The 27,908-nt window shown below is 43.8% G+C and overlaps 4 protein-coding genes and 1 long non-coding RNA gene across 14 annotated transcripts in view; 2 read left to right on the plus strand and 3 right to left on the minus strand.

Moving 5' to 3' along the window:
- The window catches only part of LOC121588642 (flotillin-2), a 156,287-nt gene that overhangs the window by 100,266 nt on the left and 28,113 nt on the right, over positions 1–27,908 (plus strand). The window lies entirely within an intron of this gene.
- Positions 1,312–14,108, minus strand: LOC121588627 (glucose dehydrogenase [FAD, quinone]). The gene is made up of 3 exons (XM_041906772.1): positions 13,080–14,108; positions 3,157–3,407; positions 1,312–3,083 (listed from the first exon to the last, which is right to left on the minus strand). The coding sequence occupies exons 1-3, from the start codon at positions 13,490–13,492 to the stop codon at positions 1,681–1,683; spliced, it is 2,067 nt and encodes a 688-aa protein (XP_041762706.1). The 5' UTR covers positions 13,493–14,108; the 3' UTR covers positions 1,312–1,680.
- On the plus strand, positions 11,351–26,509 carry LOC121588649. The gene is made up of 4 exons (XR_006004199.1): positions 11,351–11,396; positions 11,488–11,949; positions 17,051–17,128; positions 25,948–26,509. It is a non-coding gene; the product is annotated as an uncharacterized LOC121588649 (long non-coding RNA).
- On the minus strand, positions 17,657–27,214 carry LOC121588631 (glucose dehydrogenase [FAD, quinone]-like). 2 transcript variants are annotated; one of them, XM_041906778.1, is made up of 3 exons: positions 27,107–27,214; positions 25,121–25,488; positions 17,657–19,347 (listed from the first exon to the last, which is right to left on the minus strand). In XM_041906778.1, the coding sequence occupies exons 2-3, from the start codon at positions 25,409–25,411 to the stop codon at positions 17,749–17,751; spliced, it is 1,890 nt and encodes a 629-aa protein (XP_041762712.1). In that variant the 5' UTR covers positions 25,412–25,488; positions 27,107–27,214; the 3' UTR covers positions 17,657–17,748. The 2 variants fall into 2 exon arrangements, with proteins under 2 accessions (XP_041762712.1, XP_041762711.1); XM_041906777.1 differs by lacking the exon at positions 17,657–19,347 and adding an exon at positions 19,485–21,136.
- On the minus strand, positions 22,933–25,107 carry LOC121588639 (glucose dehydrogenase [FAD, quinone]-like). Its single transcript, XM_041906789.1, has one exon. It carries the CDS (start codon positions 24,956–24,958, stop codon positions 23,327–23,329), a length of 1,632 nt encoding a protein of 543 aa, XP_041762723.1. The 5' UTR covers positions 24,959–25,107; the 3' UTR covers positions 22,933–23,326.

Raw genomic sequence — 27,908 nt, forward strand, 5'->3', positions numbered from 1 at the left:
TTTATCCTGACTGTAATAAAATAATGCTTACATGGTACATTTGGTTTACTACCAATATTCCGAAATGTCGATGATCAATCATCACGTCATCATTGATCATCACATTCGATGTTCAAATTCCATCAAAAACTGCCCTAGACATCCCAAATATACGGAGATTAGTCATCCTTCTGCAGGTAACGCTTTGAATATTTTATACTGTCATTAAAATGGCAATATCTGGCAAAGTTGCCCGAAGTAGCGGCTAATTTCTCTACAGATATTTTGTTCAGATGTAAAGCATTGACTAAGTATACATGATACCACGGTGTTTTACGGTATTCAAATTTGGCATGTTATCAAACGTACATAATTGATATAATTTAGAGGAAGTAATGCACACTATACTCTGTAACTTTTTATTTAATTGACATTATTTGATAAAGTAACTATTTTTGATGGTTGATTTTTGTGAAAGTTACAATAGTTTAAAGGAAGTAAAAATATATATCTGTTTTGAGTTTTTTCAAGACCTAAGACTTTAGAAGTCTCCATCGTAATAACTAATACGACTAATACGAGTTTTTTCTTAGTTTGATGCTGTAGATTACTATGCTTTTCTCGGATTTTAGAAAAATAATAGTTTAATTTTGAGCTTTCATCCCGGCAGCTGCCCACTGTGGAATGGTGGGAAATAAATTGTATCTGAGGCGATTTAAATTGATCCATGTCAAGCAAATGTTGATGGTTTGTAGAAGATGAGATAGATCTTGACTAAAGTTGCAGTTGGTCGTTTCATCGTATGCAAACTTCAATGCTGTGAGGCTGGGTGCATCACTTGCTCAAGCAGTGCAACAATGTACATGCTGAATAAAAAATCCTCAACTGGTGCTGAATATTTATTAATCTGCATATTTGTTTATTTTTATGCTTTTATTCAATTACCTAATATTTTTGAAATTATACAAAAATTGGTATTTCTAAAAATAATGAATCACCCTGTTTATTTTGAATATTTATGGCATCACCTTTTTAGAGCTCATGTTAAAAGTCGTCTTTCAGGCGTATATAACCACGCCCGATTTTGTATTAGACCAGATTGCTCCTAAATGTAGGCTATGTTCAATATTAAGTTTGAAAGCACGGATGAACGTTGCTAGCGTTTCATATACGTAATTTTATCGATGTTTTTTTTCTTTTTATGTGTACTCCCTTTATTTTTAAAACTTATTGATGGGCTATCTTGGACAAAATAATTGAAAAACAAAAATGATAAATATTGATAATAAAATGATAATAATTTTCAAATGTTATTTTTCATCTTTATTTCTTTCATATACCCCAGTAACGATTTGACGTGTGTAAAATCATAAACAGACTAAAATTTGTTTCAAATTTATATTCCTACTTACATACATTCAGTCAGTCAGTTTTTAATTGGTGTGTTATTTGCACAGTTTTTGCTGATCCGAACTGTGCGACTTAGTATATCATCAAACTGCCTTGCCTAACTACAATCACCTCGCTTAGCATAATCTTACGGTAACAGGAAGCAATGGTATGTACAGCGTATAGTAGCGCCATCGTTCGTCCTAGTCTTTGCATCCTCGAGACGAGTTCGCATTTTTGATTGAGTGTTAAATTTGGCATTGGAATGCAGGCCTATCGCCCAGATGCGGTGGTAGCGCAACCGTCCCTAACTTAGCTAACAAAGGTTTCGTTTGCACAAGGTGCCGCACTACTATCGCCCACCGCTTCTATTGCTTCCGTTTGGTTGGCGGCACTAAGCGTTTCGTTCGCAAATTGTTGACGCTTCCCTCGTCGCGAGTGACCCTTCTTCAACCACAGCTCTTTGATCATATCGGCACCCTTTTCTCCAATCATGATGACCGGTGCGTTGATGTTACCGCTTGTGATGCGCGGCATTATGCTAGCATCTATAACTCGCAGCCCCTTAATACCGTAGACGCGTAGCTTCGGATCGACAACTGCCCAAGGATCATCTGGGGGACCCATCTTTGCCGTGCCGGACATGTGATATATAGTCATCGTGTACTGTCGAATGGCGCAGTCCCAATACTCATCGGTAAACTCCGGTAGGTGGCGGCAGTTCGGCACCTGTTTACTGTGGAAGCGAGCGCCAAACCGTTTCATGGCCTGTGTTTCGCCGAATGCTATTGCAGCCTTTACGCCCTCGCGCAACACGCCAACATCATCCGGATGGGTGAGATAGTTGTGGTAAAGTAAAGGATAACGCAACGGGTTCCGAGACTGCAACCGAATGAAGCCCCGGCTTTTGGGACGCAACATCATCGGAAACACGCCAAATACATCCTGATTGTTGATCGAGCTGAACATATCCTCGTAAAATTCATCCTTCAATCCATGCGCTTTTTTCACCTGATCGCCTCCGTCCGATGGTGTCGATGCACTCGTCAACATAAACTCTATATCTGGCCAGTCGTCCGTCTGGTTCGCATACTTAGTACTGATAAAACCGACTGCCTCAAGCCCGATACTGCTGGTCAGTGGCCCATCTTCGGTGACAGCGTAGCGAAGTGCCGAATTGAGATTCACCAAACGGTTCATAATTACCGAAATCGGTTGATCGATACGGAATACCAAACCACCAACGGCGATATGATCCTGCAGATTCTGTCCCACACCAGGTAGATCGTGAAAGACAGGGATACCTACGCGCTCTAGGTTCTCCCTCGGTCCAATTCCCGACAACATCATCAGATGGGGTGTACCGATCGCTCCTGCTGAAAGAATCACCTCACGAGTGGCAAACACCTTGTGCGTTTTGCCGTTTCGAATAAATTCTACGCCTAGTGCGCGTCGTGTTTCCGGATCTAGTATAACGCGCGTGACGTGGGCAAACAGGGCGACGTGTAGATTTTTACGGTTGCGTACCGGGCGCAAGAAAGCCTTGGAAGTGCTGCAACGCGTACCACGGCGCATCGTGAACTGGAAAAACGCGAAACCAGTCTGCTGTTCACCGTTTACATCCACTATGTCGTAGCCCATCTCTTCGCCAGCCTGCAGGAAGGATACACCGAGTGGAGTCAAATATGGAGCATCTTGTACTTGCAACAGCCCTCCTAAAATGCATGAAGTAAAGAGGTATTACAGACGACCGGAAATAAAAGCAGTGGAAGGCTCCTTCGTACGTACCAGTACCATGCTGTCGTTTGTTGCGTGCCAGGTAGGGATTCCGTTGGTCTTCCGACTTGCGGAAGTACGGCAGGACGTCCTCATAGCCCCAACCGGGATTTCCCAACGCCTGCCACAGGTCGAAATCGCGCTTGTTACCGCGTATGTACAGCATCGTGTTAAGCACCGAAGAGCCCCCGAGGACCTTGCCTCGTGTCCAGCAGCATCGGTTATCCTTCATCGCTTGACATGCCGTCTTCTGTGGCTGGGTTCTGTGGAAAGCAAATTGGAATGAAATTAAAATCTTCCTTTTATGGGAAATGGAAATCTAGTTCATGGGATATTGTGTGCGAATAAAGATTTAAAGCTTCGAACATCGAGAGTGATTGATTGGACTACCTAACTGGTGATTTAATTTACAGTTGAGATATCAGCACCTCTACGACCTAGTTCGATAGGTTGTGGGAATAGGGATAGGAAATGGTCTGACCTTTCATCTAGCCGTCATCAAAAAACAAATTGATTCTTCTACGGTGATGTTAAGCTACAGCACCATTAGAAAGTATGTTAACAGTTTATTTGTTGACTCATTCATCCTACTTTATTACTTTGTTTATATAGTTAGTGAAGATATGCGATTCTATTATGGCTTTCAAAATATTTTACATAAAGGTATCGAATATCCAAAGGCCAACCGCCACATGATGTATCCTCTTGGAGCACTGTCAAACTTGCTTAACTCTTTTCGAAAGAATGCATCATTGAACACCGTCTTCCTTTTATTGAAACCATGTCATAAATTCATAGGTATTCAGGGTGTCTGTTTCTGTCGTAGTTTTTAAGTTCAAGGGTATGATTAAAATCAAACAATGTCTTATCCCCATTATGTTAATTTAATCAATATGAAATAGGAAATTTTACAGAGGGCTTGTAGCTGATCCACCCCTTTTTAGAGGCAAAACAAAATAAAATTGATTGATTGATTCTAGAATTAAAAAAAAAGCAATTTGACATTTTACAACACGTCCTCCGGAATTTGAACAGAAGAGCTAAATCTTTCTCAAGCTTCTCAACCATCAGACCACGAGCAGATCAGCTCATCACGAAAGCCGGTCTTTTGAGGTAAGTAGATCCATGTGCAACGGTCGTCATATGCAATGACTGGCACAAATGGACAACGTGGTGAAGAAATTCGTCTCTTGGCGGGTCTATTTGTCATATTAACGCTTTCGGGTGGAGGTGGCTTGTGCGAGTAAACAAATCAGCACCGGGGCCAGTCAAGTCCGGTGGTAGCTGCATCATCTTTTCACCTGCGTGCGACTTGTTGTGGAGGAGGAACGTTCGCTCTTCGAAACACACTCAAGGTCGTTCAGGCGCGGCATACGTAATACCCTGCACGAATGCGGGCCGGTCGATAGTTGGCCAGCATCTGGTTGACTTTGTGATGCCGTGTATTGCCAAAAAGTTGCTCAGATCTACGCAAGCGGGGTAGGAGTGCTTCCGATAAGACTAATTTTGTCAATCGTGAGTTGCGCCATGAGCTGGCAAGCTGGGTCGGACCCGTATGATCTGAGAAGTATTTGTTTGATCTGCAGTGTTTGCAGTGCAGCCTTCGTTCCGGAGTTTGAAGAGTCCGGATTTGTTATGAAATATAACATGCGTAATCTAGGTCAAGTTAACATATCGATGTATCAAATGCATGGTAGATTGTTTACAGCTATAATATACGTTATTATAATCTGTTTACAATATTGTTATGATACCTGATGTTCAAGGTAACGGCGTATACCCTTCGGGAGTAAAAACACATAAAATATACATAGTTCAACATCTATATAAGGATTCACAACAAAATAATTACCCAACGAAACTATAATGTCAAACTTATACTAATGTTCGGTTTGCTTTTTGTATCTGCCTATGGCGGTAATTCAAAGAATTATCCATCAGTAACATATACAAGCGATTAAACGAACTGAAATAGACGAGGTCCTTGCGGTTATCCATCGCTACCGGTAACTACCGACTTCGTTACGCTGTACAAGTACCGTCAGTAAGTGGACTCGACCCCAGACAGGCTTAGCATCAACCGGCGGTGGATCAACCGTCACGTACACACACTTTTTCAACCTTGAAGAAGCCCAAGCATTTCTGCTCTTGCGGTCATTCAACATACGAACATGAGAATAAGATGGAAAGCCCGATGCACCCACCACACGGGGTGTGCTCGTAGCACAGTTGCATAACGTAAAATTGTAGCAATTTGTAGCGGACAATTAGTCGCACAAAAAGTAGCGTTCAAACATTATTTTATGCTGGAGAGGATGACGTCGAGGCCAACTCGTGAGGTGTCTCATGATCATGCCCTCATTTCACACCAATCGTAACAAAAGCCTTGTCAGCTCGCGGGATAGCGATGCACTTGATTGTTTCTTCAGCATTGGCCACTTCAATTTTAAAAAGCTTTCCTTGAAAACTGTGAACATACCACAAGCACTATTTACGTACCAGAGCTACCTCATCCTCTCAAAAGGCGCAATTGAATCATATCGGATAAACCGTATGGGATCGGCTTCGTGCTGACATATCCGGCCTTCATATTGTGCCGTGCTACGATTTCTATCATCTTGACGTGTCAAACCGAAAATTAAGAATATCGTTTCCAAATTTTCAATCATTGCTCACCCCAACTGTCATATACGATGACTTTTCTTTTCTGGTTGGGTAGCCTTGTTCTCCATTACTTATACCTTTTCTTTCGTCGCTGCCTGTCAAGTTCAAACACTCGGTTTTTAGTAGTTGGATACCAGCCTAGTCACCGCGTCGGATTGGAGGCTGAGCAGAAATGAAGTAGGAACCAATTCATTACACGGTCGATCGGAGCGTCGATGGGACGGGTTGCGAAAAAGCTACGTCGATCCCACGACCAACTCTTCTGAGGTCGTCATCACGGATTCGATTTGTGATACTTTCAACGGGTAACGCTTTGTTTACCTTTTCGATTTGTTTTTCAAACGCTTCAGTTTTGTGAGGGGAAGTCGTCTTGTATGTTTTTTTTTATTTGTTGCTTAATAGAATGCTACAATGTCTTACTTTTCAGACTAATTTAATTGGTGCCAAATGTATAATAATAACGCACTAATTATAGTTTCTTGTTATCGGCTGCTAATTAACGCTTGGAGCTGTGAAATGAACAGACATTTTACATCCCATATTTGACAATCCCAGGTGCAGCTTTTCATGCTGCTCCCGATAAGCGGAGGGAGAAACCAATTGTGTTCCGAGACTGGGTCGGTTACAAGTGGGAACACCCGATCCACCAGACTATTATGCGCTGCTAGCGTTGTTTGCGTGTGCTTTCCGGGTGCTGCAGCAGACATAACGATACCAGAGCGCTTCTATTTCACGCTGCAGCATATTCATTATTCTACAAGCGCATCGCACAAAGAGCCCTTATGCAACCGGCAGCAAGCACGTCCTGCTCCGCCACTCAAAAGGGAAAGTGATCGGCAGTATCGCCGACGGCATTACAGAAACAAAAAGAAACACAAGCTGCTTGTGAGGTAAAAGCGCAAACCACATCGTTAATTGTACAAACCTTGATGCAAATCAGTTCTGGCATTGTGAGCTTCACAGTTGAACCTGCTTGCTGTATCTTTTCGAGCCGAACTTTAATGGCTTTTGTTTGGTACGAAACTGTAAGCTACCTTGCCAGATTCTGGCGTACCAATTAATGATGGAATAACGAAGCCGAACCAACGGAACCAAAAACTGAATATCGAGCCTTTAAGCATTTGAGTGATTCATAATTGGGTCTTATTGATGAATAAGAATCGTGAAGTCAGGCACACACTTTGGTGGTTGGTATTAAAACTCAAACAACCATGAAACCGGTTTCGTCGGTTCAGAATTGTGTTGTATTGGGGTAGGTCTCGTGTACGAGCAAAAGAAAACATTTAAGGGAAGTGTTTTTCTTTTCTTTTCCTTCCACCAGTTTCCTCGATATGATCACGAACCTTGGTTTTATGAGCCACCTCGTAATAAAATACCAAACGGTTGTAAACGGATGCGAGTAATTTTATCGTAAAATAATATTGCTTAATGCATTATGCATCGGGGATTGAGACATTTTTGATGATTGTCATTTTGGCGTTTAAAAGTGTATTTAAAAATATTCGACATATTTTTTTTGTTTATTTTTTAATTTTTTTTATATTTTTTTTTGCAATTGTTTCATATAAAACTGTGTTAAAAGAAAAGTACAAAACGCAACATGCAATATACATTTAAAATTGCCTGACATGCTGAACTAAAGCTAGAAAAGATAATTAATGATATGATCACCTTGAACATCATTAGTCCGTTGTGATCTTCAAGATATAGCGTTGTTAACAAAAACACGAGTGAGTGCAGTTTTATTCTAACAAAACTCTTCAAAAATCATATTTTTGTGGCAATCTTCAATGTGTGGCATTGACTTTTCGACCCCGTTGAAATGAATATCAGAAAAAATCTGCACCACAACACCGAAACGAAAAAGATATAGTAACTTTTTTTACCGTCAATAAGCGAATGGGGAGATGATGCAAATGCAGTAAATCAGCTTCCTACATAGAGATGTGCCGAAATTGAGCTTGGTGCTCTTGGGCATTTTTTAGCCCACCTCAAACATTGGTGAATAGTTCAAGTTCAACATCAACCACACTGCGTCGAGACCAATTGTGGACTGTAAATGGTACCGCCTGAGGTCATAAACGGTCCCCAGTTGACCTCACTTAGATTGTCCAGGTGTAAAGCTTGGTTTTTGGGTTTGAACGAACACTAAACTTTATGTGCCAATTTCGTTCATGAACTTGACATTGATCGTAGCGTGAGCGTTTTGGAACCTTTTGCGTAATTAGTCCCTGCAACGTATGTTGGTGCTAAACATTTCCCTGAAGCTGCAACAAGGAAGACATAAAATTCACTTGCACTTCAGTGTTGGTTGTACTGATCTGTTGTCCCGTGACTTACCAACTAACGTTCAACCACGTCCAAGATCATTTTAACGCCTTAATGCCGGCATTTATACATCACGCAGAAGGCGAGGTCACTTCGTTCACCTCAACCTGCGATCATGAAAGCGTTTTTGAGAAGGTTTTAAAGCTTTACAGTGGATCCATTAATCGTGGAATAATTCAGCTTCCTCTCGCTTAGTTCAGTGGTGTTTGTTAGTATGGTTTGTGGTGTCGATCGAGATAATTATCTCCATTTTGTAATTATTTTAAAGTAAACATATTAGCTACTGCTTGCCTAAGATTACCACCCAGATGTAGATAAAGCGCGCCAGCTTTGCTGAGTAATGATTTTCTAGCATGAAATGTTGTAGGCGATCGCGTTGAGCAAGTGTTAAAACATAATGCTACCAGACAAGCAGACAATCCAATGTTGAATATTGCATGTAGTGCATGTTTCGTTTTAAGTTCACCTTCAGACCCAAAGCGAGAAGGTTTATACAGATCATTAAAAATGAGTTAGATATTATTTACGCCTGATCGTACGGTGGGCTCGGTCGCACGACAAAACGGTATGTGGTAACAAGTGGACACCCAATCAACGGCAGCAGCTATCTACCATAACCTTTCACATCCACTGGTTTTTGTAAAATTTGGATCGCGCAGTAAACATTAATGATCAAGTAATAAATATGTGTGTACACTTATGTAACCGTATTTATCGCATAAGTCGAGGCTCGCTGAAGCCGTCTGTAGCATCTGTCCGTTGAATTCTTCCTCAATGCTTAATGCATTGTGTACGGGCGGCTCAACGTGCGCCGATACTAGTGACTCATCGACCATCAGCGCCAGTCTATCAGTGTTGGTCTCCTCCCAGTGATAGTTATCATGGGCACCCGGTCGTGCACACCGGCGCATACATGAATCTCTCTCTACGAACGGAGTAAAATAACGGAATCGAACATTTTCGGGTACCTCACACTGTCCTGCTCCCACGGAAAAACGACATAAATTGGTTCCGCTAGTGGATTTTCTTTTAACATCACGCGAGATGGTTTCCCCTTAAACAAGCTCCAGTAGAGCGCAAGTGTGCTGTCGAGACTAGCGGGAAAACACTGACAACCTCAACAGACGCGTACCATTTGGTATGGTTCCGGGTGTGTTTGGAACTACACTACGTTGCTTCTGGCAGACAGCTGACTGTAATTTTTCTACTCCAACATTGGATTTGATTGTACCCTAGTTTAGAGTTAGTAGCAAAATCAGTTTCATCACTGAAAACACATTGAGAGATTTTTCGTGGTGGCACGCGAACCGAAGGTTCTTTGTGGTGGCATTTGTTGATGCGTGGTCTAAACCAGACACGATAAATTGGTCAGCAAATGTGAATGTGAAGGTAACATGCGCTGGTAAACGGAAATAGTACAGCATGTTTGTGTGCACTGTTTGTATCGAATCGAGCACTTTCTCTCCTAATCACTTTTTAATGAAACATAATATCCGTTACTGGATTACGTTCTGCTAGACTGTCGGCACTGTACCTGAGAATATCAGAAGTTTCAGTGTATGCATAACATTTTTATATGATTTGACTTACTATACCATCTAACAGGTCATTTATTTATATCAGAGGAAGTTATTGCACTTTCTCAATTATTTGCAATGTAATTTCAATAACTGTATGTCTTTTTTTGTTGTGTAAATTGGTTATCTTTATCATGTGTCTAACGATTACATAACCGGTTGTAGCGCTAATATCATCTAGACGTAAACTCATTTTCAGCACAACGCTTTGTTCAATAATCGTCAACCATATCATGTCGTTTCATCGACTCCATTTCCTGATTCGGCTCAAACCTATCTGTTCGCTTGATGATCTATGTAGACAATTAAGAAGATCCGAAGGGTTGAACTTGATATTCGGGCAAGGTGGGCGACAAACTGGCTGAGGTATCACATATGTCTGGAGGCAACTTTCTGGTCGTGCTGCTCTGCTGTGATCTTCAAAATGTTACCTTCGGTCCAAGTTCAATGTATCGCTTCCAAGTGTCTGTGTCCCTTCGTTAGCCGGCAGTAAACGAGAGAAGATTAGATTAGACGTAACTCAGGAAAGGGACCCGAAAATAAAATAACCAACAAAAAAACCCCTGATCATCTGTCTGCAAGCGGCCTTTAGGGTGGCGAATGGCTTGTGATGATCTTGTCTCGCAGGGGTAGTGTCGGAAATGTTTTGATCCGAAGGCTCTCGACTTTTTTGTATTAAGATCACAAGGTTTGGGCTCACGCACTACTTTGTTTTGCATCGTACCTTGATGTTGGCAAGCGAATGCTTTTAAAACTAAATCTGTTCTCATTGTTTTTCTCGTTTGACGAATTAGGTAGTACTTAATATCCGACAGCAGATAGTTGTTAAACGGCCAATCATGTTTCATAGAACTGATGTATTGAACAGCGCAATATAATGTTTTTAGGGTGAGCCGTTTATTGTGTATAGCTCGCAAGTCAATTGCAATCAATCTATCATGTACCGTTCCGGTAGCACTCCCTATGATAATTATGCACAGCTTTGTACAAATTAAGACATATATCTTGAACAGTAATAGCGTTAAAAGGTACACAAACACTATTCCACTTCGGAAACAACGTGAACGTTTTGCTAGGCAACCGTTTCAAACCTCCTCAGCATCCTTCTCGGTTGGGGGCCAATAGAGAGAGCAGATGTTACGATGAATCAATACATGATGCAGCATCAAAGATGAGCGGCTTTGCTCCACACCTCTTTTGTCTGCAAAACATCGGCGATTTGACCTATAAACCGGTTGATGCAGGTCGTTTAGGCCACGTGCCTCCGTTGCTCCAGCTATTGAGGTTTATGATAAACGCTTACCCTGAACGTGCGATCTGATCGTGAAGCTTTCCAAAATAAATCGAACCTTGTTTTCGGCGATGTATTCCGTTCATTTTATATGCATCATTTTATTTTCTTGCGAACGGTATCGACCTGACTGGAGGTAAGACAGTGGTGGGCAAGCAACTGCGAATTGGGCATAAGGTCGTCTAACAGGTTTTTTCAGAGTGCAAAAAATGTTATGATAAAATAATCTACCTTATGCGAAGCTGGTATCGAATTAAACTTCGAGTTAAACTGAAATCGATAGCGAAATTTGCATCACAGTAGCCTTCTTTTGTATAGGTACTATAATGTATTACAATATGATTCTCAGAGTTTATTCATATACTGAGCTCAATAAAGAATAAGCATTAAATGTGTGTTAGTTGTTACAAATGCTATGATAAAGGTGATTTGGTTGTAGGATTAGTAAACCCAATTAAAACCATCTAATCTCTTTTTGAACAGGACACCAAAATGAGTCGAATGCCCTTCCGAAAAATATGTTAACATATCGTGAAGCTGCATGCCCTGCAGGGAATTTGGTCGGCCGATGATTAATTATTTGTATACCACCCCGGGTTGTGTGTCGTAGTTTTATGACACCAACGTTCAGCTCGCCCACAGTCCTGGTTGCCAATCACTTTCGACACTAGGGTACAAGCTGTGGCGTAAATTAATTCCACTTTCAACTCCAATACGGGGAGCTTCTGATCCTCCATGGTGTGTGGCTTTGGGCGGCATGTCTAATTTTAGCAAATTAATATGGAATCAATTGAAAGCACAAGGAAAAGCGATACTGAGAGAACGAGTACGAATGGTGCTGCTGACTATCATCACACGCTGCAAGTGAAACTACACTTCAACAAACGGAAGCATGGTTTGGAAACCATTCCGAGAGTGTATCATTTATTCAACATCGATTAAAAAGTAGGTTCCGTTGATTATCAAGTAGGGTTTATTTGTGTGTCAAAACATTAAATTTCAGCTGATCGTGATAGTGGAGCGCATTTAAAATTACGATCGCACTGAAATCGTAACAGGGTTAAGATTAATAAGGCAAAAATGGTTTGAAAGGTGCGACACATACCGATTGCATCATGATCGTTTCATTGTTCGATGCCAATATCGGTGCCACGATTAGGTTGGGCGATTATTTCGGGTCTCTTTTGGAGTTTCGAGTGTAGGCGATAATTATAGTGGATATACAATGCATATGGAATGCGTTTATACTAACCAGATTCCCAAAAATAGTAACAGTGGGTTCTTGCATAAAATATATATCTTTACATTTCACGAATTTGGCAATGAAGAATCAAAAATTACTACATTGATTATCACGACGCAAATCAATCACGGCTTGATATCCCAGTTGTGCCTTTTCTACAAACTTTTAGATTCATCTACTGAAGGTGTGAGTGTTTCTTTTCTATCGACAGCTAAAGGTCGCGCAGCTCCAAAGTGATTGCGCTTGAAGCGATCGAAAATAACCACTTAACACTTTCCAGAGTGAGGAAAAAAAACAGAACCCTCACCATCGATACCTTTAAGCGAGACGCGTTTGTGTGCCGCCCGTAGTATGCAAGCGTGATTTACGCAATTGCACTTGGTTTGTTAAGCCTACTCCTCCAATCCATCCGCCACAGACCGACTACGGTTTCGTCGTTCGTGGCTCGCTCAAATCAGGGTCAGTTCTTGTGCGCGAAACGGCTGTCGCCGGCCCGTGTACCGTGCCTGTGCAACCGAACCTAACATATCATAAGGCGGCGAGGGCAGCATATTTGGCAGTGCAACTGCCTAACCCGTAAGTGCATTCGAAATGGAAAAAAGTGCATCGCCTTCAAAGTCATCACGCTTGGCTTGGTACGCCACCGAGAGGCAGTCCAAACGACTTTCTGAAAGCAGAACTTGCAGAACGCGCACCATAGCTACTACATCGTCCCACCCGGGGTCCGTTTCTTTTTTTTCATGTTGCATGCCAGCTGCATCGGCTACAGAGCGAATTGCAACTATTTGTGCAATAGTGTAACTCCCTTGCCCCACGCCAAACATTAACCTACCTGTACTTCCAATCCAGCTTGCTTTTGTGCAGATAAAGTGACAGGATGGGAACGTCCGAGATCTCGGTCTCGTGGCCACCCGCCTCAAGCAGCAGCACCTTCCAGCCGCCTATCTCCGAAAGGCGCGAGGCAACAACAGCACCAGCCGAACCCGCGCCCACCACGATGAAGTCGTATTCACGGTCCACCTCCGGCACATTGAACGGGCGATTCTCCGGATCAAACAGATCGTAGTTGTAATAGGCGAGCGAAGCGATCAGGATCGGCACAATCGCCAGCTTGCCGACGCCGATAACGGCCGTCGCGGCACTAATGGCCGCCCCAACGGCAGTTGTTAACCCAGCCGCGGCAGGTGTGGCTTTCAGTGCCGCTCCCGCCAACAGCGGAATGAGTGTTCCAAAGGAGACCACCATTGTGTCTCACGCGTAGAAGTCCGGTCTGTCCGGACACTCTTGCAAGCAATTCGTTTGTTCTTGCAACTCGCAGTTCTACTCGATTATTGAGCTGTTTATTTTATTTCAAAACTGAACTATAAGTAATCGTTCGCGTCATCCATCACCAGAGCTCTTGCGTGAGATATTAACTTTGTGCGGAAGCGCCGCGTTATTTGTGCCGCACCACCATCAGCATTAATCACAACACTTCACACTGACAGCCCTCCGATCGCTCGAAATACGAAACACACACACACCACACACTGCACCGACACTTTCACCAATTTTTCATTCGCATTTCGCTAACGATAGAAATGGGGCTCCTTATTTTTGCGACTTATGCTACTGATGGCTTCGTTTCTGTGACTTCCAAATTTCCGCCGGCACTCTCTCCGACATACTGCCACACGGGAGCGCACAGAGTAATTATTGACCGATCGGAGGTGATCTACTGGCACAACCAGGGGTGCACATCGAGCACCAATTCCGAAATTAAATTCCCAACAGTCACGTACGTGCGCCAAGCTGCGTCAATTGGACCAACTTGGTGAAACAAAAATACGCGCGCACCACCTCCAGAAAAAGCGAACCGATCGCGTCGATCGACGAACGTGTACTGATCGAGTCTGCACGAGCCAACACGTGGATTATGCAATTTGGAGTGGTACTGTGGTTTGAGGCTGCTCCAGCTGTTGCAAACGATAAACGCGCCTTCCCCGTACGCTGGTGGTGGTTGTAAGGGTATATGGTTGTATGCGTGCGCAAAATTCCACACCAAATCCGTAGCATCTAACCGGTCCTCTGCACCGTCATGTGGTTGCTGATGGTTTTTGTCGTGTCACGCACGAAGAATATGCTCATATCTTTTCCACTACCATGTATGTGTGAGGGTTACAGAGAAGCGCGAAAAATTGTATATATATAAAGTATCATCACGAGTGTTGGATGGAAAATTTATCTCTCACTCTGTAGCTTTCGTTATCGTTGAAACAAAAAAGATGAAACAGGAAAGAGCGTCTTTTAAGTGTGAGTTTTAAGTTTTGAAACGCACCGGCTACTTTTCGTCTACAAATACACTCTCAAAGATGCAACGAAGCATGAGTGAAAAAATGTTATAACAGTAGCCGACAGAGCATATCTTTGCCCAGAACAGTGGACAATCAAACCTTACCTCAGGAAGAAAAATGACGCTGAATATTAACATGATCATGAATGTTAGTTGTATTTGTATGTCTCATCATTCTCATCATAGATGTTCGAACTAGAGACACTTTAAAAGTTTCAAAGTTTTGTACCAAACTTTTCTTTGTGTTATATCTTTCTCAATAATTTGCTTGTTCGTCATATCATATTGAATTCCTATTTTACATTACATAAATAATTTACTAGGGTATAGTAAACTGACCAATTTTAAACTAACCAAAGTTAGTTGTTGTTAGCTGCTTGTTTGTTTTTTCATGTTCATTTAAGAAACATAAGATCAGCGATTAGAAATGCCTGATGAAAAAAAATCAAGTAGTGTGCAAAATACTGCAATTGAACAAAACCATTTTATATATGTTTTGGTTTTATTCCTCTATGTTTTAATCGAACTTGTCTTTGAAGATATTAGGAGTAAACTCATTCTAAAACTGGTTGCATAAATGCACAAATTAACATAGCCACCGTACGGTACAAAACATATACACCGTTTACATAAACATAAACAGTTTACGATGCACCTGCATTTGATTTCCGTGAGCTATTTCTTCCTTAATTTTTGTTGGGTTGTTTGTTCCGGTATTCAAACAGTGTGTACCATATTTTCGTTTTACATTCCGTTGTAGGATAGTATTTACTATACACCTCAACGTAAGTGTAATGGAAGAAACGAAGTTTTACATGTATACCAGTTGTCGGTTGAGCTGTCGCAATATCTTCCGGTAAGCTGGATTCGATTGATTTATCGCCACATAATCAACATGTTCCGCCATATCGCACGGCAGTTCAGTTCCTATAATGCGTGCAACACACCAACCAGCGCACCGGTATGGGAAAGAAAACAAAGCATGAAGGAACTACCCTGGCGGAGACTCCTTTGCATTGCAAAAAAGCAAACATTTACCGAGCGCACTGATAGTAGAAAAAGGTTTCACCGCATGCCCAATAGCGCTTGGAACATATGATAGCCACTAAAACGCAATCTGCGGCGCAAAATATAACCAGGATGGCCTTTAGCGTTGTTTGTCGCCAGATTATAGGCAAATAGTGCTGTGTTGTTGCACAAGGAAAATCAAACGATTCCGTCTTCGCCCGGGATGTATTCGATACCATTGCTATGCCATATAGCTTATTCGTCCATTTGATCGCCCAATTTCAAAAGGGATGGTACGTCAACAAAATCAATCATTTTTTGCCTCTTCTTGAAATAATGACCTTCACCGAGATTGGTACCACCTTGATCTCACATAATGCATAGCGAGTAGTGGTTCGGTAAACGTCAGAAACTGGAAAAATGCGGCTCAAGCGGCGAGGTGAGAAGATTGAAAGTTTGGCAGGAAAATACAACCAAGATACGGCTGATTAGACAGACTACGAGCATTAACGCAGACCAATGTCCTTGCATCGTTGCATTTTATTGTGCATTGACCTTTATAGGGGTATTAGAGACTTTTTCTGGTAGTTTAGTAATTAATGGAGCTTATGGTTGTTTTACAGCTATTTATTTGCAAATGTTATTTCTTTGTTCAGCATCAATGCTAATGAAGGACATTGTTTGCGGAACTATTTAAATTTCATGAGAAAATCGGTCGATCATTTTGTGGGATAATTTTTCTTCGTTGCTCAGTAGCGTCAACACACACAAACTCTTTCAAAACATTCGTACTACTTTCTAAAATTTTGTAAATATTCAGCAGTCGTCAAGTCAAACGTGACATTTATTTAGCTTTAATCAGTTACTCAATAATCCTCCATTACATTGCACTTATCGGTTGAGGTAGGTTTGCGATGGCGATTATTGTTATTCCTTCCTCCACCTTTTGGTTGTAATTTTCGCCTTAAGCGACTGTAGTACAGATTGTACCATGACCAGCTCACAGGTGTGACGTTTTTGGTAAATGCAATAACCGGTCTGCGAGGTGCACACGGCGCCGACTGCCGAAGAAAAGTTGCAATTGTATCCAAAAAGCGATGCAGTGTACGATGCATGTGGTCGTGTGTCTACTTGAAAACTGGCCGGCTTGATTTGGTTGGCTGGCAGAAAGATAAACCGCTTCTACCCGTGCGGTGGGAATGTGTTGCATGTGCATCAACTGCTCGAAGTAGGAAAGTGACAAAATTTGCAGCAAACCACCCAATGTGTGTGTATCGACCTTAGCACCGTGCTACTTCTAGCCTCGGGCATATTATACAATCAAAGCTGTACGAATATTTCTACAGAGCCGATCTTACTGCAAAGTGGGACACAGAAGCATCATCTTGCCATGCAATAATATGCGACTCTCACTGTAAAACGATCAACTAATTAAGTTCTGTTTTTGTGTCTTTTCTTTTTAGGTAAATCATATAGGCGAATGAAAAGGCGATGACGCATAATGCGGGTCTGGTTATATGAGGTCTTCAGCATTGCAATTGGTAACAATATGGGCGTTATTTCATGACCCACTAATCATGTATACTTGATTTTCAAAATTGAATTACATTCACATGTAAGGTCGTGCAATTTTTGTCAACTAGGTGTACGAACATTTTATGTCATCTACCCGATACATTCAAATTAAGCCGTTAGATAATAACACAGCGGTGTAGTGTGTGCATTGGAATGTTTAGGAAATCATTTTATTTACGTGACAATTGAACAACTTTCTCTCTCCTTTCCTGGCAAAGGAGGAAAGCTTTACTACTGTATTCCAACTTCCCCTTTGTTTGTTCAAGTGCCTTATGTATGATTCGATCATTGTTGGATGTTGGATGCTGTATTAAGTTAAAATTCCATTCCGTGTAATTAGAGATTAAATATCTTTACAAATCCTTACATCGTATCACATAAAATATCAACCCATGTATATTCTCATTCCCATCACTGTAAAAGCTTGTCATCATGAACCGGTTCGTGCATACTTTTAGGGGCAACATCGTCAGTTATTTCACTTCAACCGGTAATTGTTTCTGTACACACGAAAGCTTTATTTCACCAGCATTCGCTGCTGCTACGTAGAAAACTTGACATTTTTTCAAGTTGATCACTATATTTATCAGAGTTCTGTGTGTGTAGCTGCTTCCTTCGTCTCTACTCCGTAATCCTCCTTTATCATATCGGCACCCTTTTCACCGATCATGATAGTCGGTGCATTTGTGTTGCCACTCACAATGTCGGGCATAATGCTTGCATCTATTACGCGCAAATTTTGCACCCCTCTAACCTTCAGCCTAGAATCGACAACAGACGCTTGATCTCCATCGGGACCCATTTTGGACGTACCCGTAGGATGGTAGATAGTAGAGGACATGTATCGGGCGTAACACTCCCAGTAGCTATCCGATTCGTACTCCAACCGATCGCATTCCTCAATCTTCAGGTGGAACTCTTTCAGCTCGTGATAGCCGAAATTTTCCGTATCCAAAAATTTTCGGAAGAACCGAATGCCACGAATGATCGTTTTTACATCCCGCTGGTCGTCGAGGTAGTTAGCGTTGATGATTGGTGCATCGTACGGGTTGGACGAGCGAAGCTGCACATTTCCTTTCGATTTGGGATTGAGTAGTGTTACCATCACCATAAGGATTTCGGACTTTTGGTTTTGCTCAATTATTTGATGGGAAATGTAGTCTTCCCAGCCGAAACACTGAGTGAGTCGTGCTATATCGGGCGTTTTCCAGAGAATGAGCGAGTGATGATACTGTATGTCCGGGAATTTGGCGGCCGGGCTTTGTGTGTTGACGAACGCTAAAAGATCTGTTATACCGACGGTACCAAACGTACCAAGCCCGTAACGGAAGTAACTGTAGATACTGTCGAGCAGTTCATCCATGCTGCGTTCGATCGGTCGTGAACCGTGCAGACTCAGAAACAGGGGTACAATCAAATGATCTTGCAAATTTTCCCCCACTGGCGGTATTTCCTTAACCAGCGGGATGTCTAGCCGATCGAGTTGCTCCTTTGCTCCCAGTCCGGAAAGCTGCAAAACTTGTGGTGTATTTATTGCACCAGCCGATATAATCACTTCTTTTCGTATGCTTGCTGAAACGCCCGCCTGGGAGGGCACATCGAACGTGACGCCTGTCGCTGCAGTCCCCTCGAAGTTGATCTTGGTCACGTGAGCATTTTTGATGATGTGCAGATTGGGTCGATCAGCTGCGGTGTTTAGAAATGCTTTTGCTGTACTCCAGCGTCTTCCCTTGTGGACCGTGCCTTGCGCTACATTGTAACCGATATACTCATCACTGTTGATGTCCATAATCTCCGGTATACCCAACTCTTGTGCGGCCTCAGTTATCACCAGTTTAGTCATGTCGTTTGACATGAAAGAATTGACCTTGAGTAAACCACCTTGCGCGTGGTAATCGGCTCTCTCCTGCAGCAAATGTTGCGCCCCGTTATCTTCGGACTTTTTGAAATACTCCAGCACATCCTTCCAACCCCAGCCCGGATTACCCTGCTCCTCCCAGCGATCGTAATCGCGGCTATTGCCACGCACATACAGCATGATATTGTTACTGCTTGATCCACCCAACATTTTACCCCTCGGCCAGTAACTTCCGCGCTTGTAGCCTTTGCTAGCTGTGTCACTCCTTTCGGCGTAATAATTCCAGACATGCGAACCGTTCAGCAAAGCGAATGCCAGATATGGTACCTAATTAAGGGTAAGAATTTCTATATACTTGGGAAACATCAAGAAAGTTTTTCCTTACCGGTGATCAATTGATTGAAGAACAAACAATAAGCTCAATAACGAACAAACGGTAATGCATTGATACAGAAAAAATGGAATCAATGAGATGAACATTTATTGAAAAGCATACAACACACAATGTGGTCGCTTAAAGCTCAGTATGGTTTGGCCCCTCACCCCAGTCTTCCTTAATCATGTCCGAAGCCTTTTCGCCGATCATCATAATCGGTGCGTTAGTATTTCCCGACACAATGTTCGGCATAATGCTACCATCGACAACGCGCAGTCCTTTAACACCCTTTATACGCAGCCTTGCATCGACGACTGCCTCTTTGTCACTGTCAGGACCCATCTTAGCCGTTCCCACTGGATGATACAACGTAAGGGTCGTATAGCGTGCATAGCACTCCCAGTAATCATCACTATCGTACACCAGTTCATCACACTCGGACAGCTTCATGCGGTGCAGTTCTCCCTCATGCTCACGGAAAGTCGGTGTGTCGACAATCTTATTGATGTAACGAATTCCACGCAAAACAGCCTCAACGTCTTCCTTTGCCTCCAGATAGCCGCTTTGAATGCGCGGCGGATTGAACTCATTAAAGTCCTCGGTAGCAAGCGTTACGCGTCCTTTCGATTTAGGGTTGAGCAACACCACGATAGCCATCACCACGTCGGCCTCCGTAGCCGCTTCTAACATCGACTGCGATATCTCCTGGGTGTAGCCAACCTTATCGCAGAACAAAACCGACTTCCCAGAGCCCTTCTCGAACTGGAAGAAGTGATACTCAATGTCTGCGAAAGGGCTGGATGCATCAAGTGTGTTGATAAATCCGATTACACTCGTCACACCATGTCCAGCCATCGGCCCGGAGCGCGTCATAATGTACTGGAACAGATTCTTCGCCAATTCCTGCTGTATGTTGTAATTTTCGGCAGTTGATTTGTGCATTTTAAAAAGCAGCGGTACGAACAGATGATCCTGCAGATTTTCTCCCACCGGCAGATCAGCAACCAATGGAATGTTTACCTTTTCCAACAGAGCCTTCGGCCCAATGCCGGACAGCTGTAGGATGTGTGGTGTATTAATTGCACCGGCTGCAAGGATCACTTCTTTGCGTGCATGGGCCACCTTCAACACCTTATTATCGATCATAAAGTTCACATACTTGAACCGTTCAGTCGATGGATCGCGCTCGACCGTAACCACGACCGCGTGCTTGATAACGTGCATATTGGGACGGTCTTTCACAGGCACCAGGAATGCCTTGGCCGGACTACAGCGTGTACCGTTCACAATCGTACCCTGTGCCCGTCCGAAACCAACCTGCCGTGCTCCGTTAATGTCGGCAGTACTCTCAAATCCTGCGTCCTTGAACGCTTGCAGCATTACTTCGGCCAGGGAATGATTTACCGGGAAGTTACCGACTTTTAGGTACCCGCCAGCAGCATGATACTTGCCGCCATCGCGACGCAACAGCTCTGAGTCGTGGTTGTCTTCGCTTTTCTTAAAGTACGGTAGCACATCGCTCCATCCCCAGTTTGGATTGCCCAGCTCAGCCCAGCCGTCGTAATCGCGGGAATTACCGCGCACATACAACATCGCATTGATGGCACCACAGCCACCGAGCGTACGACCCCGCGGCCAAAAGGCGCCGTCTTTCGAGCCCTTGCTAGCGTGTGGCGTCGGTTCTACGTAATTTTCCCAATCGGCGTCGGTTTTTTGTATGGTGAAGAATGTTTCGGGAATCTGCAAAAAGCGGTTGATGTGAACATGGATGCAAACTAGCAACGGTACTTGGCATACGACAAAACTACATATTTTATGTTCTAAATAGAAGTAAATTCAGAATTATAATTAGAAATAGATAGTCAGAAAAAGGAGGATTGCAGGATCCGGAGTAGATTTAAGGAAATTTTTGGATTGTTCGGTTTAGGGAATTTGATAATTTTATATTCAATAAATTCATTCAATTCAATTCAATTAAGCATTTAAAATCCCACTGTTCGAGTTAAAATTCATTTCCGTTTTCATCTAAGAGTTCCCCGTGTTCTTGTTTGATGAAGTCAGATCCCATTTCAGCGATCATGATAGTCGGAGCATTCGTGTTGCCACTAACTATTAACGGCATGATGCTGGCGTCGATCACTCGCAATCTATGAACGCCTCTAACACGAAGTTTAGAGTCTACCACAGCATCTGGATCCGTGGCCGGGCCCATTTTTGCCGTCCCAACTGGATGGTAGGTAGTGACGGTGAGCTGCCGTACGTAACACTCCCAGTACGCGTCCGTATCATATACCAGCTCTCGGCATCCCGGTATATCAATCCGGTGAAGCGTTGCTCCAGCATTCCGAAACGCTTCCGTTTGCAGTAACCGTTGCTGGAGTCGTATTCCCTGCACCAGTACGTTCAGATCATCTGCATGTTCAAAGTAGTTCGCCTCAATGATTGGATGCACCCGCGGGTTAGCACTCGCCAGCTTGACGCGACCGCGCGATTTCGGGTTGAGTGCTGTAATGTGCACATACATCGCCGGAGTGACACGATCCACCTCCTGCACCGATGCACTGATTATGTCGGTAAATTCAAAATGTCTTGCCTGTGCCTCGCTGAACCCACCGCCCCTCGGAAAGGCAAAGTTTAATATCTGCAAGTTTGGGTAAGGATCGCTGGTATTTTTAGTATTGAGAAACGCGCCAGTATTCAATGGTCCAATTCGAACAACAGCCTGGCTGCGATTTTGCACGACATACGTGTACAGTTCATTGATGCGAGTGAGTTGCTCATTAATATCCTGTTCTTGCAGTGCGTAGAATTTGAAAAAAAGCGGAACCGCTACATGGTCCTGCAGATTACCTCCAACGTTCAGATCTACCTTGGGCGGAATACCGAACTGCTTCAGTTCATCTGTCCGCCCAACTCCCGATAACATCAAGAGCTGTGGAGTGTTGATAGCACCTGCCGCAAGAATAACTTCACGCCGCACTGCCACTTGCTGCACACGCTGACTTCCATCGACAACAAAGCGTACGCCAGTGGCAACGTTACGCTCGTTAATCAGCACCCGGTCCACGAACGCATGTTTGATGACATGCAAGTTTTCCCGCTGCCGAACTGGGGTTAGGAACGCCTTGGCCGGACTGCAGCGTGTTCCACCGATAATTGTGTATTGCGTGTTACCATAACCGTTGTGCCGGTCTCGATTGAAATCATCAATCCACTCGTAACCCAGCTCTAATGCACCTCGGCGCAGGATTCCGTTCAAGGTCGTATTGTCAATGCGCTGCTCCACATTCAAATATCCACCCGTTCGGTGATACTTGGCACCTTCGCCTTGAACTAGCGTTGGATTGTTCATATTTTCTGACTTACGAAAATATGGCAGAACATCCTCCCATCCCCACTCGGGATTGCCCAAACTCTGCCAGTGATCGTAATCACGCCGATTGCCTCGCACGTACATCATCGCATTAATTGCGCCGGATCCTCCCAGCGTACGGCCCCGGGGCCAAAATGTGCCGTTGCGCGTTCCCAGGCTCGAGCTGTCTGACCGCTGCACATTATACGCCCAGTCGACGTCGCTGTGCTGCAGCGCCATCGCCATAAATGCGATCTGGAGTGAAGAGCACACATAAGTTAACGCTCAATCGTCATCGAATCAAGTGCATCCAAAAGAACGTGCCCTGCCCCCGTTCTGTCTGTGCATAGCGCCTTGTGTAAACAGTTGCAATCGTCCTCCACTTGTATGCACGCCAACAGATAAAACCACTCCAAACCCATAGTACTGTAACTCTCATCCGACAACCAACTAACCAACCAACCAACCAGTGCATTTCACAAGCGCAAACTCGGGTGCATTATAAACGCAACGCAATATGTACAGTAATAGGCCTTTTTAGACACATTCTCGTTTTTCCTTCTTCAAAGTATCATTTCTCAATTGCGCTGCTTTTCATCCTCATTCCATCCATGATCCTGCTTTATCATGTCGGACACTTTTTCGCCAATCATGATAACTGCCGCATTCGTGTTACCGCTCACAATGTCAGGCATGATGCTAGCGTCGACCACTCGTAGCCCCGCCACGCCTTTGACGCGCAGTCTTGGATCAACCACCGCGTCCGGATCATTAGAAGGGCCCATCTTTGCTGTCCCCACTGGATGGTAAAGTGTCAGGGTAAATTCTCGAATGTAACACTCCCAGTACGCGTTGGAATCGTACAGTTCGTCCTGACAACTTGGCAGCTCGATCCGTACCGGATCAGGTTCCATCGGTCTAGCGGCATCCGTTGCCATGATGTCTTGATGTATGCGGATACCTTGGATTAGTGTTTCGATATCCTGTTGGTGTGTGAGGTAACCGGCATCAATTTTAGGTTTCTGTTTAATCTGCCCTGATTGCAACCTTATTCGACCCCATGACTTTGGCTTTAACAAAATTACGAATGCACCTAGCACGTCCGCTTCATTGTTAGCGTCCGTCACGCTGCTGCTAAAAAGTTCGTCCAGCTCCATCATTCTCAGCCACCGACCAGCTATATTCGACCGCTTACGAGAATACATATGATGGTACTGTATGTTCGGAAAGGGATCCGAATGATTGACCGTGTTTACAAATCCCGTGAAAGCGTTGATACCAATCTCGCTTAGTGGACCATTCCGATGCATCAGATAATCGTACATATGTCCTATTACCTCCCGGTTTAGATCAAAATCGGTGGCTGACGAACGATTGATGCAATAAAACAATGGCACCATGACATGGTCCTGAAGATTGCGTCCAACGGGTAGGTCGGATACGATCCTAATGCCGTGCTCGCGCAGGTCCTCTTCCTGCCCAATTCCTGAGAGCATGAGCAACTGCGGCGTGTTTACTGCACCAGCCGAAACGATCGTCTCCTTGCGCACCTTAACCTCCACCACACGCGTCTGGTCGTTTGAAGAATCGTTATGCTCGTCCATTACAAACCGCACTGACGATACCCGCTGATGCGCATCAACCTCAAGCTTCGTTGCAAGTGCTCGTTTAATAACATGCAAGTTTCGACGGTCCTTGATAGGTGCGAGGAATGCCTTCGCCGGACTGCACCGAACACCTTCGATCGTGTTAAGCTGCACCCGACCGAAACCGATATGATTTTCGCCATTGAAGTCTTCCAAGTAGTCGTATCCGCTTTGCTGTACCGCTGCAATCAGATGCTCCATGTGGCCGGAATAACCCGAGGCACTGCTAACGGACAAATATCCTCCCGTTCCGTGAAACGTACCATCGCCGACGACTGCCGCGTCGAGATTGTTTTCCGATTTGCGAAAGTACGGCAAAACGTCCCGCCATCCCCAGCCAGAATTGCCCTCGAGCTCCCATGCATCGTAGTCGCGTGCATTACCGCGAATGTACACCATGGCGTTCATTGCTCCTGAACCGCCGAGCATTTTGCCACGTGGCCAATAGCAACCGGCCGGGGAGGTTGACGCTCGACAAGCTGTGCGATTGTGCGGGTTGAGTTTATCCCTCGAATCGGCATAGTAAACCCAATCTACGTTTGATTTCGCTAAATGAATTTGCATAAAGGGTATCTACAATATGGGGATGGGAAGGTTCATAAGAGGGTGTTGGGAAAAGGCGGAATGTTGAAGAATTAAGCAAAAGAAGGATCGTAGGGTAGGAAATAAAATAAAAAGCACACAAACACAAACAGCAGACAGCAAACACACATTCCGACACCCTACCTCAGACTCGATCGGTGGATCGCCGCCCGCTTCTAGCAGAAGAACCTTCCAGTCTGGGTTTTCGGACAGTCGATTGGCAACAACCGACCCGGCGGAACCGGCACCGACGATCACGAAATCGTACTCATCCAATCCGCGTTGCAGTGCTGTCGGGCCGTAGTCCTTCGGCCATATATCCGGTGGGGAAATCGCACACTGTGCCGCCAGGATTGTTTGCACCAGCAGCCCAAACAGCTGATTCGCCGGTCCGACGCTCTGTGCGGCGCACTGGCCCCCCATTAAGCCCTCCATAGTCTTCCGGTTGTAAGAGTAACCTTAACAACGTTACGCTAGCGGTAGCGTTCCGGGTCGAATCTAAGGAACAAAATCTGCAACGAAAACGCGTAGAAAATCTATATGTGTATGTGTGTACTTCTTGTACGATAACCGTGGTCCGGTTGGCTGGAAGGGTTTTGATAGACTGAAGCGCTTCCTATCGACACGGTTATTATAAGTGCGTGTTTGATGAAGGACACCCGCCCGGTTGCTGATTGCTAGAAGCACTAATGGTAGTGTTTAATGTATGTTATCAACAACCTCGCTGGCAGGAAGGTAACGATTCTGGTACCCTCGTCATTTACAAGTAGTTCTAACTCGATCTCAAACAAATTTAATACTAATCTGCCAGACGATGGTTCTGACAGTTGTAATAGGAAATCATTTACCTTCAGACTGCTGTAGATCTATATTCAAGCTCAGTTTACTTGCCTCTTTAATATTGGCATAGATACGTTATTACTCATGCCTGTATACTAAAATCGTTTTATTCCATCTCTCTTCTCCTGCAGGTATGGCGCTAGCACCAAACACCGCACAAGTCACAAAATCCCTGTCACACATTTGTCCAACCCGATAACATGTAAGACAAACTGTACTGTACGAGATCATTCATTTATACTTCATAATTGACTTATGTTATGCCTTAAGAAAACGTTGGTACTATTGACGCTGCAATGGTGGAGGTAAGAATGACATTAGCACATTATCACGCTATTTGCCGCTTTACAATCCACACTTAACAGTGAAGCGATAAACATGATATAATAAGGCGCGCACTGCACCTGCTTATCGGTCGAGCACTTCTTATCAGGTGGCCACCGTGTACACCGTGTACTTAACCGTGTTGATAAGCAAAAAAATTGTGATGGATTTCTTAAAAGCGTTTTGGTTCTAACACGTCATCACTCGCGCGCTAACTTTCCACGCCGTCTTTTCTACATGCTGCAAAAACGCAGCCGCTTTATGCTAACACACACGCTCAACAGCTAAAGGTTGTTACAAAACCGTCAATCGTAAATCAAAACGTTTGAAATAAGCAACCGAGCACACACTATGTCGTATATGGCTATCCAGCAGTTCTTAAAGATGACAGCAGAGAACACGATCACAGAGCAGACGACACATATTTACAGAGCATACGCAAAAGCGGGCCGGATGTGATGCGCAACGAAGAAATCGGTTTTGAATAATGGATGCCCCGCAACCATGCCAGCACACACGTTCATGTGGCGATGTTGTGTGGCTTTGTAATCTTCCAAAACACCGGTACCGACCAATTATACATCAACTATGTGGCTGCGTTTGTTTTTTGTTTGCATATCAATACACAATCAACAAAGTCATCTTAGCCACTGTAAATGTGTGTGCGCTGGAAAAGAAATGTACGCCAGTGAAGAAAAGTGGCCAAAGTGAAGGCAGCATTAAAAAATGGAGCATATATCCACTCTTGTTAGCAGTGTGACGTAAAAAAGTGCATGATATCTGTTTGTACAACGATTCAATCATCACACACATCTATTTTTAAACCGAGTACTTTGCGTACGTTACACTGACAAGGGGTAGCTACGCGTAAATAAACCTCTACTCAGACGATGTAAAAGGAACCGGAATTTACACCACCCTTTAGGTACGCGCACACACTACTTGCAAAGGGAGCTGGCAACTTACATTGAACTTGACTCTTGAACGCAAACACTAAACCGAACGGTACGAAGCACAATCGAGAACTGTGGTTTCTTGCGGCCGCCCGGCGTGTATTATCGCTCGCTCTTCTGCCGATCTCATCCATACAAACGCACGTTCTCTCTATGCCGTTGCGGAATCTGTGTATTTGTTTGGACAGACTGCAAGCACTATGCGAGCCGGGTCGGTCATACGAGTTTTAATTTAGCGTCGTTTTTTATTTATTTCATGTATTCTTTTGCGTGTTATTCGTCTGCAACTACCATATTATTGGTAATGTAGTTCGGACTAGTGTTAAATTAAAAAAAAAAACAAATTTTGCATCGATTGCTGGCTAGTTTTTTTTTGTTCCTACTTGAAACCTGTAACAATGTTGCTTCATCTAAATACACAAGCTCATGGAACACAATTGGCCCAAACAAATAAGCCCTCCTTTGAAGTTGGAGTGCAACAGATCATTCTAGCTTTACGCCAATTGTGTCAAAGCGTTAATTGCCATTTGTGATTGCAATCAGGAAGACGCCGCTGATTATCAGTTCCGCGAAACTGATAATCCATGTAAACAGATAGACTTGTCTCAATCGTCTAATTCTATTTTAGGTTTTAAGAATTGCGACGTACTTAACATGCTCTTACTAATGGCTAATGATAGATTCATCGAGTGGATCGTGCACATACGATTAATCTTAGTGATATTGTACTTGTAAAATAGTAGCAACCTTGCAGGTCACCGCAACTAAACGATAAACACGATTGCATGTTATGGAACTTTTTTGGAACTTTTTAT

The sequence above is a fragment of the Anopheles merus genome, chromosome 2R, assembly GCF_017562075.2.
Source record: "Anopheles merus strain MAF chromosome 2R, AmerM5.1, whole genome shotgun sequence".
In the NCBI taxonomy this organism is placed as follows: domain Eukaryota; kingdom Metazoa; phylum Arthropoda; class Insecta; order Diptera; family Culicidae; genus Anopheles; species Anopheles merus.

Excerpts from the sequence above, each read along its gene's own strand:
- LOC121588631 (XM_041906777.1), bottom strand. The coding sequence starts at position 25,411 with ATGGAGGGCTTAATGGGGGGCCAGTGCGCCGCACAGAGCGTCGGACCG. Across the intron at positions 21,137-25,120 it reads ATCCACCGATCGAGTCTGAG|ATTCCCGAAACATTCTTCAC; the intron begins GTAGGGTGTCGG and ends CGCTTTTTGCAG.
- LOC121588627 (XM_041906772.1), bottom strand. The coding sequence starts at position 13,492 with ATGGTGGTCTCCTTTGGAACACTCATTCCGCTGTTGGCGGGAGCGGCA. Across the intron at positions 3,408-13,079 it reads AAGCTGGATTGGAAGTACAG|AACCCAGCCACAGAAGACGG; the intron begins GTAGGTTAATGT and ends TGCTTTCCACAG. Across the intron at positions 3,084-3,156 it reads CAAACGACAGCATGGTACTG|GAGGGCTGTTGCAAGTACAA; the intron begins GTACGTACGAAG and ends CATGCATTTTAG.
- LOC121588639 (XM_041906789.1), bottom strand. The coding sequence starts at position 24,958 with ATGCAAATTCATTTAGCGAAATCAAACGTAGATTGGGTTTACTATGCC.